This window comes from Chrysochloris asiatica, unplaced genomic scaffold (genome assembly GCF_000296735.1).
Source record: "Chrysochloris asiatica unplaced genomic scaffold, ChrAsi1.0 scaffold00028, whole genome shotgun sequence".
Taxonomy (NCBI): domain Eukaryota; kingdom Metazoa; phylum Chordata; class Mammalia; order Afrosoricida; family Chrysochloridae; genus Chrysochloris; species Chrysochloris asiatica.
Window position 1 is genome coordinate 6,819,442 of NW_006408546.1, and position 12,861 is coordinate 6,832,302.

Genomic DNA, 12,861 nt, shown 5'->3' on the forward strand with positions numbered 1-12,861 from the left:
TCGGTTCCGACCCATAGCGACCCTGTACAGGGTTGCTATGTGTCGGAACCAACTCCATGGTTTATAACCACCACCACGGAAGCAGACTGCCATCTCTCTTTTATGTAAAGCAAGGTTGGGTTCGAACCATGGAGCTTTGAGTTATCAGCCCAAGGCTTAACCAACTGTGCTACCAGGGCTCTTTCCTCCTACTACAGATGACTATTTATTTGAGACAAGACAGACCAAAACATTATTAAATGCACAGCTGAATTTGCAGGAAATCCCCTATGTTATAAAAATGAACAGGAAACTGAAAATTAGAGAGTTAAGTAAATGCTGGTGGAAGGTTGCTGCTGTCCTCAGGAAGATGAAGGGTAGAGGATATGCCTGAAGTTCCAGCAATTTCAGGGCTTGGATTTTCACACCCACAGTGGGGATGGAAAGCAAATCTTAAGCCCTGGGAAGAGAAGAATGAGAAAAAGTATGCTTGCCAAGACCAGGACATTTGAAAGGTTGTACCGTCAGTGAAGGGTGCAAGAGGAAAACAGCTGTCCATAAATATGAGGAAAGACAAGGAAGCCGTGGGCTTGGGGATGGGATGAAAAGTTAAAATCCAGGGAATCCCCAAGCTGATAAATTAACATAAAAGTCCATCTAAGTTCAAACTACTCAAGAGTTCAGAAAGGTTGCTAAGTATAAAATTTTAATATGCAAAATTGAATACATTAGCAATAAAACAATTTAAAATATTACTTTATAGAATATTTAGAAATAAATCTTAATTAAAGATGTGCTGGACCTTTATAGAGAAGAGAAACACTGCTGGAAGACATTAATGATGATGAATAAATGAATGGAGACCCACTAAGGTTTCCATTTTTACTGAAAAAAATCATCATAATTCCCCTCAACTTAGTCTAAAAATTAAATGCAATTCCAATTAAAATTCCAAAATAAGTTTCCATGGCACTTGTTGAACCAATTCTAAAAATACATATATGGAAAATTAGCCAATGCAACTTTGAAAAATAATAAATAACGAGAGGACTAACTGAATCCCACCTGAATTTAGAGATCATTTCAAGAACAGACTGGATGAATTAGACATTTATGACCAAACACCTGAAGAGTTGTGGAATGACATCAGGAACATAATATAGAATAAAACAAAAGGTCATTAAGAAGACAATAAAGAAGAAGACGACCAAAATGGATGTCAGAAAAGACTCTGAAACTTGCTCTCCATTGTAGAGATGCTAAAGCAAATGGAAGAAATAAGGAGGTACAAGAGATGAACAAAAAATTTCAGAGGACAACTTGAGAAGACAAAGTCAAATATCATAAGGAAATGTGCAACAAAAGGGAAGAATAAGCTCAGTATTTCTCAAGCTGAAAGAACTGAGGAAAAATCAAGTTTTGACTTGGGCAAGATACTGAATGATGTAGAAAGCATCAAAAGAAGATGGAAAGAATACACAGAGTCGCTGTACCAAAAAGGAATGATTGATGTTCAGTAATTTCAAAAGGTAACATATGATAAAGAGTCAATGGTACTGAAGGAAGAAGTCCAAGATGCATTGAAAGCATTGGCAAAGAGTAACATTCCAGGAATGGGTGGAATACAAACTGAAATCTTTCAATAAACTAATGCAGCATTGGAGGTGCTCACTCGTCTATGCCACGAAATCTAGAAGACAGCTATCTGGCCAACTGATTGGGCGAGATTCATTCTCCCATTCCAAAGAGAGGTGACCCAGTGGAATGTGGAAATCAGTGGACCATGTCATTAATATGACATGCAAGTAAAATTTTGCTAAAGATAATTCAAAAATTGCTGCCTAACAAGACATTGACAGGGAACTTCCAGATGTTCAAGCTTGATTCATAGGAGGACATGAAATGAAGGATATCATTGCTAATGTCAGATGGATCTTGGCTGAAAGCAGAGAATACCAGAAAGATGTTTACCTGTGCTTTATTGATTATACAAAAGCTTTCAACTGTGTGGATCATGACAAGCTATGGACTACGTTGCAGAGAATAAGTATTATGGAACACAGTTAATTGTGCTCATGAGGAATCTGTACATAGACCAAGAGGCACGTGTTCGAACAGAACAAGGGAACACTCAATGGTTTTAAGTTAGGAAAGGTGTGTGCCAGGGTTGTATTCTTTCACCACAGTTAGTGAATCTGTATACTGAGCAAATGATCCAAGAAGCTGGATTCCATGAAGAAGAACGTGGCATCAGGATTGGAGGAAAACTCATTAACAACATGTGATATGCAGATGATACAACTTTGCTTACTGAAAGTAAATAGAACTTAAAATGTTTACTGATGAAAATTAAAGACCACAGCCTTCAGTATGGGTTGCACCGTAATGTAAAGAAAACAAAAATCCATTGGCAGAATAAATAACATCATGGTAAATGGTGGAGATTGAAGTTGTCAAAGACTTCATTTTGCTTGGATTCATAATCAAAACTACTGGAAGCAGCAGTCAAGAAATCAAACAACATATTGCATTAAGCAATTCTGCTGTACAAGACCACTGTAAAGTGTTCAAGAACGAAGATATCACTTTGAGGACTCAAGTGCACCTGACCCAAGCAATGGTATTTTCAGTAGTCCCATATGCGTGTGAAAGTTGTACAGTGAATAAGAAGGCTGTAGGAGAATTGATGCATTTGACTTTCGGTGTTGGAAAAGAGTAAGTACTATGACTTGCCTGAAGAACAAACAGATGTTGTGTTGGAAGAAGTACAGACAGAATGCTCCTTAAAAGCCAGGATGGTCGGACTTCGTCTCTCATACACTGGACATATTATCAGGAGTGATGAGTCCCTGGAGAAGGCCATCACGCTTGGTAAAGTGGAGGGTCATCAATAAAGGGAGATCCCCAATGAGATGGACTGACACAGTGGCAGCAACAAAGGGCTCAAGTGAACAAAGATTTGAGGAAGGTGCAGGACTGGGCAGTGTTTTGTTCTGTTGTAACAAGGTCCTGTGAGTTGGAATTGACGTAATGGCATCTAACTACAATCACAACAAGCTCAATCAAATATGAAGGTTTACTTTAAAGCTATAATAACTAAGACATTGTGAACCTGGCAAGGAACAGGCAAAATTGAAACTGAAATGCTTAGACGCAGACCCATGTTTATGTGAGGTTGTTATCTGACAGGTGACATTACAAATCACTGGGGAAGATGTAAGATTTAAAGTTTCCTACAAGTCTTTGATCACAACATTTTCATTAGCTGATCAATAAGTAACCTTGCTTAATGTGTGTTTCTGTCTTAAGACATTTACTAGATACTGTTGGTTCATTAACATTGAGCTCATCGTCCACAGCCCTGTAACTCATGCCTGGATGAAGTTTATCCAACACAAGTATTTTTTCCATATGGCACATCAGCCTTCTTGAGCTTAGGAACACTAGGTAGCAATTCAGCATTATGTTTATGAGTCATTTTTCAACAGTGAATTCAAAAAGCACCAAAAAGGCAAAGGAAAAATAAAAAGAAAAGTCACTACATCGATCATACATAGGGCGTTTATTAGACTATGGGAACTGAAACAGGCCAGAGTGTAACCTTATCCAACCTCAACTGGGAACATGAGCATCAAATGACTCCAATATTCTGCAGTTCTGCCACATGTCCATGAATAACTGTGGAAGCACCAAGAATACTGATTTGGGGGTTACAAATATATCCGCAAGTACAGAGTCTGCAGATAATGAAGACTGATTTGCCTGTATATAGAAATCCTTTTACGACAACACAGGACTTTTAAAAAAGATAAAACAAGTATAAGCCATAAAGAAAATGCAAATCAAATGACTTCATCAAAATAAAACGTCTTTTTATAAGTGGCACTATAAAGTTAAAAGACAAAGATAAAAACAATGTCAGGATAACGACATTTATTTACAAACTCTGTAACAGAGAACTCATATGCAGAATGCAAAACATTGAAGAACTCAAACCCTAGACAGTGGTTGCTATGAATCAGAACTATCTAGAAGGCATGTAACAACAGTACATCAATAGAAAAGGACTAAGGCCCAATTAAAAAACAACAACCACACAAGTGAAGGCCTTGAAATGGCAATTCAAATAAGAGGGAACAGGACAAGTCAATAAACACAAAAAGAAGATAATTTTCAATGGTAATCCAGAAACTGCAAAGGTTTCTGTTAGCACTTTCGATCACATGCATACTATGGCTGGGAGCCTTCTTGCTTCTGCTGCATGCCTTCAAGTCAGTTCCCACTCATAGCAACCCTGTGTATGGTTTCCAAGACAACACATTTTACCGGAGCAGAAAGTCTTATCCTCATCTTTTTCCTGCTGCGTGGTTGGTGGGCTCAAACGGCTGACCTAGTGGTTACCAACCCAATGTGTAACCCACCATGCTACCAGGGCTCCTTGAAGCATATTTAACAACAAATTAAAAACATTGTTTTGTCAATCATTCACATACAAATACTCTTCCTTTTTACCTGTTTCATCAGCTCTTTATCCATTTCATTCCCCATGGACTCCTGGATGGATCGCAGAACAAGTCTATATAATGAAACGGTATCTTGACACTGGAAACACTGATGAAGGATTTTATCTAAATTGCCTGCTCTGCCAGCACTGTTGGAATTGAGAACAGGTTTCTTATAGACTGCCAAAATCTGTTAACATTTTGGAGTAGGTTAAAACAATGTGGTCTCTATTTTTTGTACTGTACCTGATATTAACAGGGATTCAATAACAAACGTTACAGGAAAATGGCCATTAAGTTTATTCTGGTATATCATTTAATTCAGTTCAGTAATACATGCTGAGACTTACTATATGCTAAGCAACTGCTATTCATTATGGGTTGTAAAAATGAGTAAGATGAGCTCTCTTAACAAGAAGCATGCCACCTCCATATATATTTATAAATAAGTATTATTAATAATTTAGTCATGCAAAGTAAATTTGTTTAGAGCCAGAATTTGGAAAACATCAGGTTAAAAAAAAAAAAAAAAAAATCAGCAAATAGGTGAGTTTAGTTGTGGATTAATGCACTGGACTGCAAAGTTGGTTTGAACTGCAAGGTCAGCAGTTCAAGCTCACCAGCCGCTCCTTGGAAACCCTATACACAGTTGCTATGGGTTGGAACTGACTCAACGACACGTAACAACAACAAAGATATTGATATAATATGAAGGAGCTTGAAAAGATTCATGGGAAAATCCATTATCTTTAAATTCCAGTGTTTCCTTGAATATTCTGAAGCACCCTTATATTTATCAGTAGTTAAAAATATATATGTGTCAAGAAGAAAAAATGGCGCATAATCCCTCTTAAAATACATGATTTCAACAAAAATGAAGACATGTGTAAGAAATAACTCAAATGCCTGAATTATACTGACGGGATCTACTGGTGTTCGCAGCTGCCAGATACACACAGAAAACAGCGGGTACAAGAGTTAAGGTTTGGTGCCGGCTTGGTTGGACCTGGATTCTCAGTGTTTCCCCATGATGAACTCTAATATGATGCAATCACCCCTGGGGTATGATCTGATGTGATCTGTCCTAATCTCATGTAATTACCCCATGTGTTGTAAACCCTTACTTCTGTAATGTTAATGGGAGTCCTGGTGTCGCACTGTACAATAAGTACAATATGATCGGTTTGAACTGTAAGGTCAGTGGTTCAAACCCACCAGTTGCTCCTCGGAAACCCTATAAAGGGTGGTTATGAGTCAGAACCGACTCAACGGCACTTAACAAAAACTACATGATGTTAATGAGGTTGGATGCAATCTACTGAATTACGCCCATATCCTGAACTAATCTCTTGAGTTATAAAAGGAGAGAGAAGTGAGCAGAGAATGAAGGACCTATTACCACCAAGATATAAGAATTGGGCGGGAAGGGTGTCCCGTGGACCTGGGGTCTCAGCACTGTGAAGATTCTAGATGCAGGGGAAGATGGGTGTCAAGACATATGGAGATCTCCAAGGACCATTGGTCTTACAGATACTAAAAGGAGACAAGGCCCTTTCCCCAGAGCTGACAGAGAAAGCCTTCCCCTAGAGCCAGCACTCTGAATTTAGACTTCAAGGCTCCTAAACTGAGAGAGAATAATTATCTGAGTGCTAAAGTCAAATACCTGTGGTACTTTTGTTATAGCAGCATTAGATAACTTAGTGGAGAAGAAGAGTGGAAATGTGGGGTTTCAAATATTTTTCTAAATTTTCTAAAAACAAAAATTTTAGACTTTTCATTTCAAATCTGGAGCTTAAGACAAGGATGTGGAATTAAAAGACAAACCACTTGTGTAATCCACACCTATCTGTATTCAAGGAGTGAGATTTTTACACTAGAATCGTTGCTTTACTTTTCTAGAGCTAGGGACCTCATGCATGAGCACTCCTAGGATCCGCTCTATTGCACGAGGACTTGTTCTGTAACCCCCAGCAGAGGAAGGTTTAGTGTCATGAAAATGAAACACTAAAATCCAGCAAGTTTTGAAAACTCCTGGCTACTCAATCTTGGGTCATAAATACAGTCACATTCTCATAGGCTGTTAGTATCACTGTTCGGATGAACAGACTGAGTGGTATGTTCAGTTCTGTTTCACATGGTGAGGAAGTGTGGTCTGCAGCAAACACAAAACATGCAGAGAGAACTTGATCACCACTTACCGTGCAACCATTTTTCCGAAAAGGGTGACATAGAGGGCATTGCAGGTTGTAGCGGAACGACAGTGTCGTTCTAGCTTCTTCTCCTGCATGAGTTTCCAAAAAAAAACAAAACAAAAACACAAAATTCACCCTGGAATTAAGCAGTCTTTATTACTGAACCATCAACCAACACCCCAGCAAAAGGACACTATGGTTGCTATCCATCTTTTCAATGACCATCATGACCTAGCGGAAGACTTGGCTAGGACCAGCCTCCAGCTGCAGACTACGAAGCACTTGCTATGGAAATGCACTTCGCTTTAAAATACCTCCATAATGCTGGCTCTTTAAGTAAGCCTTAAGATCAAACTCTCTGTTATCACTTTTCCCATATGTCATTAAGGAGCCCAAGTAGCATAGTGGATCACGAACTGGGCTGCTAACCTCAAGGTCAGCAGCTCAAAGCTACCAATTGCTCTGTGGGAGAACGATGAGGCTTTCTCCCCCCATAATGGCCTACAGCCTCAGAAACTCAATACAGGGTCAGTATGACATGGAACCAACTCAGTGCACACAACCACCACCCCATGTTATTAGTTTAAGGGAAAATGCATTTGACTAAGTAAATACGTCCTAAAAATATAGAATTCCTTTACTGAATTTTAAATTTCATATAAGGTATTTTCCTGCTAGTGAAAGATAACATCAAAATGAAAAATTCCTACCTGCTCTTTATTCAGCTGAATATCTACAGAGTGACATTCTGCAATTATAATAGATTTGGCATCTTTTGGATTTAAAGGATCAAGATGAAGTGTAGGCCACAACCTTTTATTTAAAAGAAAAAAAAAAATGTCTTCTAATAATACAACAAGACTTACAATATACCCACAAAACAAGTTAACATTCATTATAGGAATTACATTTTTTATACTGGCTTTATAAAATAATCAGAATGAATCTCTATTAATCATACTAAGTAATGCTAATTTATTTAATTCATTCTAACCTAAGTGTATCATTACTTTAAACAAGTAATCACAGCGAACAATGTTATAAAATAAAGAGCACATGTACTCTATACAGCTAACTAGTAAGACACTGCTAGTTCTATGTTCTATACTATCAGTAAAACTGAACCTAATAAATCTTGGTACCTGTGAGGCATAGGACAGGACACTCTTTGTCCACTAGGTAATTATAATCTAATAGTACTGAATTACCCTGCAGCATGCATGCTCAAAACGGATGGTGCAAATTGGCTTTGAGTGGGGGGGAAATAAAATCTTTACTTTTTTAAGGATAGAGCACAGAAAATTGTTCACATCTTCTTATATGCATATACTGATCTATGTTATTGTTGTTGTTAAGTGCCATTGAGTCAGTTCTGACTCATAGCGATCTTGTATAGAGTTGCCAAGAGCAGCTGGTGAGCTTGAACCGACAACATAGTGGGTTCAAACTGACCTTGCAGTCTAGCTCAGTAACCCACTGCACCACACCAGGACTCCATAATGATACGCAGTTGTTAAGTGTCGCTGAGTCGGTTCCGATTCATAGTGACCCTCTGTGATGGCTGGTAAGTTTAAACCACCAACACTACATTTCAAATTGACAATGTGGTCCACTGCTTATCCTAAAACACCATAACAGGACTCTGATATACAGGATATGTATGGAATTAAAATTTCATGAGTCGGATTAGGAATAATATATCTAAATAGAATCCTTAAAAGGGGCAAAACAACAACATGCTGGATGTAATTGGTGTTCATAAATTATACACATGAAAGCTGTTTTATTGGTTAATGTGGAGTGTGACAATTAAAAAAAAAAATCACTTTGAGAAAAAAAGGGAGGGCAAAAGGAGTTGAGAAACACTGTCTTGCTGGATTTGACCACTGGGTCCCTTAAGTGAGATAATGTGAGGCTGCATTTCAGGATGTTGTTGTTGTCAGGTACCATCGAGTCGGAACCGACTCATAGCGACCCTATGCACAGCAGAACGAAACAATGTCTGATCCTGGGCAGATCTCTAAACTGTCACCCAAGCCTCTTTCTCTCCCCTCTTTTCCTTAGCCATACTCTAACTGCCTATTAGGAATTGATACTTGGAGCTACAATGATCAACTGAAACGAACCCTGTTCTAGTACTGCACTCATGACCTTGTCGTTGACAAATATGTTCCACCTTTGTTTCCTATTTCAGTGTATGGAACCATAATTTTAATTTCTCAATTAAAGAAACCTGGGAATCAGGTTTGTTGTTGTGTCAAGTCGATTCTGACTCTTAGCGATCCTGTATAGGGTTTCTAAGGAGCAGCTAGTGGGTTTGAACCACCAACCTATGGTTAGCAGTCCATTGCTTACCCTACAGCCCCATACCAGGAGTCTGGAATCATCCTAGCATTCTTTTCTAGCCCAGATATAACCTTTTTAAGATTGGTCTTACAGATTCTTTTTTTTTTTTTTTAATTAATCTACTGTCCTCATTGCCACTTACGTGAAAAATAAGAAAAAGAACAAACACATATCAAAAGGCTTTCCTTGTCTGTACTTAAAAGAGTTTGTGTAATCGGAAAGAACTAAAGTTAGCATCGTACCTCCATGCTGGAGGGCATGTTTCTACATTCACAGAAACAATTACTCTTACATTCACTGGCAGTGGGTCTATCAGCCATTTCATGTGTTTTTCAACTTGCTTAAAAATATAAAAACAAAATTCAGTCTATTAATTCAAAATTGTTCCAAAACAACCCAATAATTTTTCCCCAAGTGAACTGAAATCCACACTAGCGTTCTCTTTTCAAGATAAGACCTTATTTTTGGATGATTTAGCTCAGACTGTTACAAGACAAGTGGCAAATCACTAATGTTATAGCTCTAATTCCTGGATACAAGGGTCTAAAACGATATCAAAATGAGCTACCCTGATTAATTGGCCTCTTTTGTAACTGGAGCATTAAAAAAAAATCCATATACTTTCCCCCTAGGCATTAAACAAAAATGAATATCAACATTGTATTTTCACAGCATATAATTTACAAGCCTGCTGTAGCAATCTCTGATGGCTTTGCCTCTGAGTAATTAATAGGTTACAGTATATTTTAATGGTACCTGCACTTGGTCTATAGAATCAATGATGATGATGATGATGCCCTGATGACGAGCACAGAGTTTTTCTAGCCAACGTGGGAATTCTTCCAGAAGCTTAGTGGGATCCAATGTCAAAGCAGACACTGACCAAGAGTGCTGCATCAGCTATGAGAGAAGATGTGCCCATGAAAGTTGCACTTTCTCTTCCAAATCTCGATCCCTACTTCTTAAGCCAAAAATTGAGTTACCACGAGGACCCAAATGTGTTGCTATTTGTAACCTTACATAAAATCAAAACAAATGAGTAATGCTAGACATAGGTTTATCATCAAGTAATTAACAGCCCCCCAAATCTCTGAATATAAATGAAAATACTGATACTTCCAAAAGATGGCAGACTATACCTTTAAAGTCAGTCGTTTAATAATCAAGGAAGGCTCTGAGCTGGTTGACGTGGGCCTCCCCACAAAATGAGAAATTATGAGCGTGTTAGGGGAATTCTTCTGTTGTAACTGAATCCTGGAAGAAACAGAACGTTTATAGGACTGTGGAGGCTCTATCATTGTCAACAACTACAAACTTCACAAGATACTAACCTCAAATGCTAGCTGTCAGGAATCACATGGCTGCCACTTTTTAAATAAATATGGAGATTTTCATTTTTAAATCGTTCCAAATAATTTCTTAAATTACAGTCTCATTTTTAACCACAAATTGAGATTAGCTAATTTACACCAAGCATAGTGGTTATGAATCGGGCTGTGTTAGAAACTACCAGCTGTTCCATGGGAGAAAGATGAGGCTTTCTGCTCCCGAGAAGATTTACAGCTTTGGAAACCCTGTACAGGGTCACTATGAGTCGGAACCGACTCCATGGCACATAACAACAACAACAACAACAATTTACACCACAATAATTTACATTGGAAGGTACTAGTAAAATAAACATTAATCTTTAACTAATAATATGCTATTTAAGGATAAAAGAAGTTTGTTAAGTAAAAAATTATGATTTCCCATATGTAACTTGAAATTAAAAGGGTAATAAGGAAAAAATTAAACATGCTAACTCTTCAATGTAAGTATGAAAATATCTATTCTTACTAAAACCCATTGCTGTTAAGGTGATTCTGACTTATAACAACCCTATAAGACGGGAGAACTGCCCCATAGGATTTCCAAGGCTGTAATCTTTACGGTGAAAGACTGCCACATCCTTTTCCCACTGAGCCATTGGTGGGTTTAAACTGCCAACCTTTCAGCCAAGCACTTAACCATTGTGACACCAGAGCCACGATGGGTTTGAATCAACATGAGAACAGACAACAGCAATATTCTTAATTACTTTTTAAAAATAAAATAAAATGAAGCTTTATTCATTTATATGAAGCTTGTTATTGTTAAGTACTGTTGAGTCTGTTCTGACTCATAGCGACCCCGTGTGAGGTTTCCAAGAAGTAGCTAGTGGGTTTGAACTGTTGATCTTGTGGTTAGCAGTCCAATGCTTATCCTGCAGCACCACATCAGACTCCATATGGAGCTTTTTGTTGTGACATGCCTTTGAGTCATTTCTAACTCATAGCGACCCTGTATAGGGTGGGTTTCCAAGGAGCAGCTGGAGGATTTGAACTGCCAACATTGTGGTAAGTGGTCCAGTGCTTATCCTACAGAACCACACAGGTACTCCAATATGAAGTTTCTTATTATTGTTGTTAAGTGCCATCGAGTCAGTTCTGATTTAACAATCCTGGAGAGAGTTTTCAAGGAGTGACTTGTGAGTCTGAACCTCTCACCATGTGGTTCAAACTGACCTTGAGGTCAAGTGCTTATCCTATAACGCCACACCAGAACTCCAATATGAAGCTTATAACTGTTGTTAAATGCTGTCGAGTTGGTTCAGACCCTTAGCAACCTTGTATAGGATTTCCAAGGAGTGGCTGGTAAGCTTGAACCACTGACCTTGCAGTTCAAACTTTGTTCCAGCACATTAACCCACAATGCCACACTTGTTGCCGGTACTAAGTGCCATCGAGTGAATTCCGGCCCATAGCGACCCTGTATAGGGTTTCTAAGGAGTGGCTGGTGAGCTTGAACCGCCAACCTTATGGTTCAAACCTGCTTTGCAATCTAGCACGTTAACTCACAGCATCACACCTTGACTGCATTCAGAACAATGATTATCCTTCATTTTGATAGAAAAAAAACACAACAGCCTATATTTGTTCTATTGTTTCAAATATTTAAAATCCCTATGGAACTTTTAAGATGAAGCAAATAACTGGAAACAAACACACATCACCTACATCACTCACTGAATTCCACGTCATACTACCCACTCCCTCACCCAGCACTTCCTTAGCTCTTACCTGCACAATTTATGTACAGTATCAGGAATGCTCACATTTCCTATTCCGTTTTCAGTTCTAATACCCAAATTACAAAACCTGTTATTTTACTCCTTTAGAAAAATGTTTTAGTGCTACAATGACCACAACCATGGACTCAAACATAGCAAATGGTCATGAAGGCAGTGCTGGACCCGACGGTGCATTGCTGTGATCACAATATCGTCATGTGTGAGTCGGCATAGCAGCATCAGCAACAGAGGCCATGCAGGAAGGCAGACAAGCCATCATACAGTTCATTGAAAGAATTCAGAAAGTCAGACACAATGACAAGAATTTCACTGCTGTGTCTCATACCACTTTGATAAAAGAAGGGATTTTCCAGAGCCTGGTCCTCCAGATACAAGAAGGGGTGGAATTGGTGCTGGGGCCGCCACGAGGTCATTAAGGCGTTGGTAATACTAGAAACAAAAATGAATTTAGATTGTGAGGATGCTTATGTCTTAGAATACTGAGCACAGTCACCTTCTGATTGCCCTCTGAAAATGCCACCTTGTAAGTATCATTATTTATTTTAATGTTTTTATTATGAATTGAGTGAAAGTTAACAGGGCAGATCATCAGTTTTACATTCAACAAATCATACAACTTTTTTCATTACAATGATTATAATCCCCTCCATGTACCATCAGTTAACAGTATTTCTCTCTATTCATTTTAGCTCATTTTTTTTTAAAACACTCAGGCATATATAATAATTAA

The 12,861-nt window shown here is 38.3% G+C and overlaps 1 protein-coding gene across 1 annotated transcript in view; it reads right to left on the bottom strand.

Moving 5' to 3' along the window:
• NPHP3 (nephronophthisis 3 (adolescent)) overlaps positions 1–12,861 on the bottom strand; it is a 48,013-nt gene that overhangs the window by 11,976 nt on the left and 23,176 nt on the right. The window contains exons 10-16 of the mRNA XM_006840030.1: positions 12,457–12,560; positions 10,159–10,273; positions 9,776–9,919; positions 9,262–9,359; positions 7,384–7,486; positions 6,680–6,762; positions 4,492–4,630 (exon numbers count right to left, since the gene is read on the bottom strand). Coding sequence (XP_006840093.1) covers positions 4,492–4,630; positions 6,680–6,762; positions 7,384–7,486; positions 9,262–9,359; positions 9,776–9,919; positions 10,159–10,273; positions 12,457–12,560 — 786 coding nt within the window. The remainder of the gene's footprint in view (positions 1–4,491; positions 4,631–6,679; positions 6,763–7,383; positions 7,487–9,261; positions 9,360–9,775; positions 9,920–10,158; positions 10,274–12,456; positions 12,561–12,861) is intronic.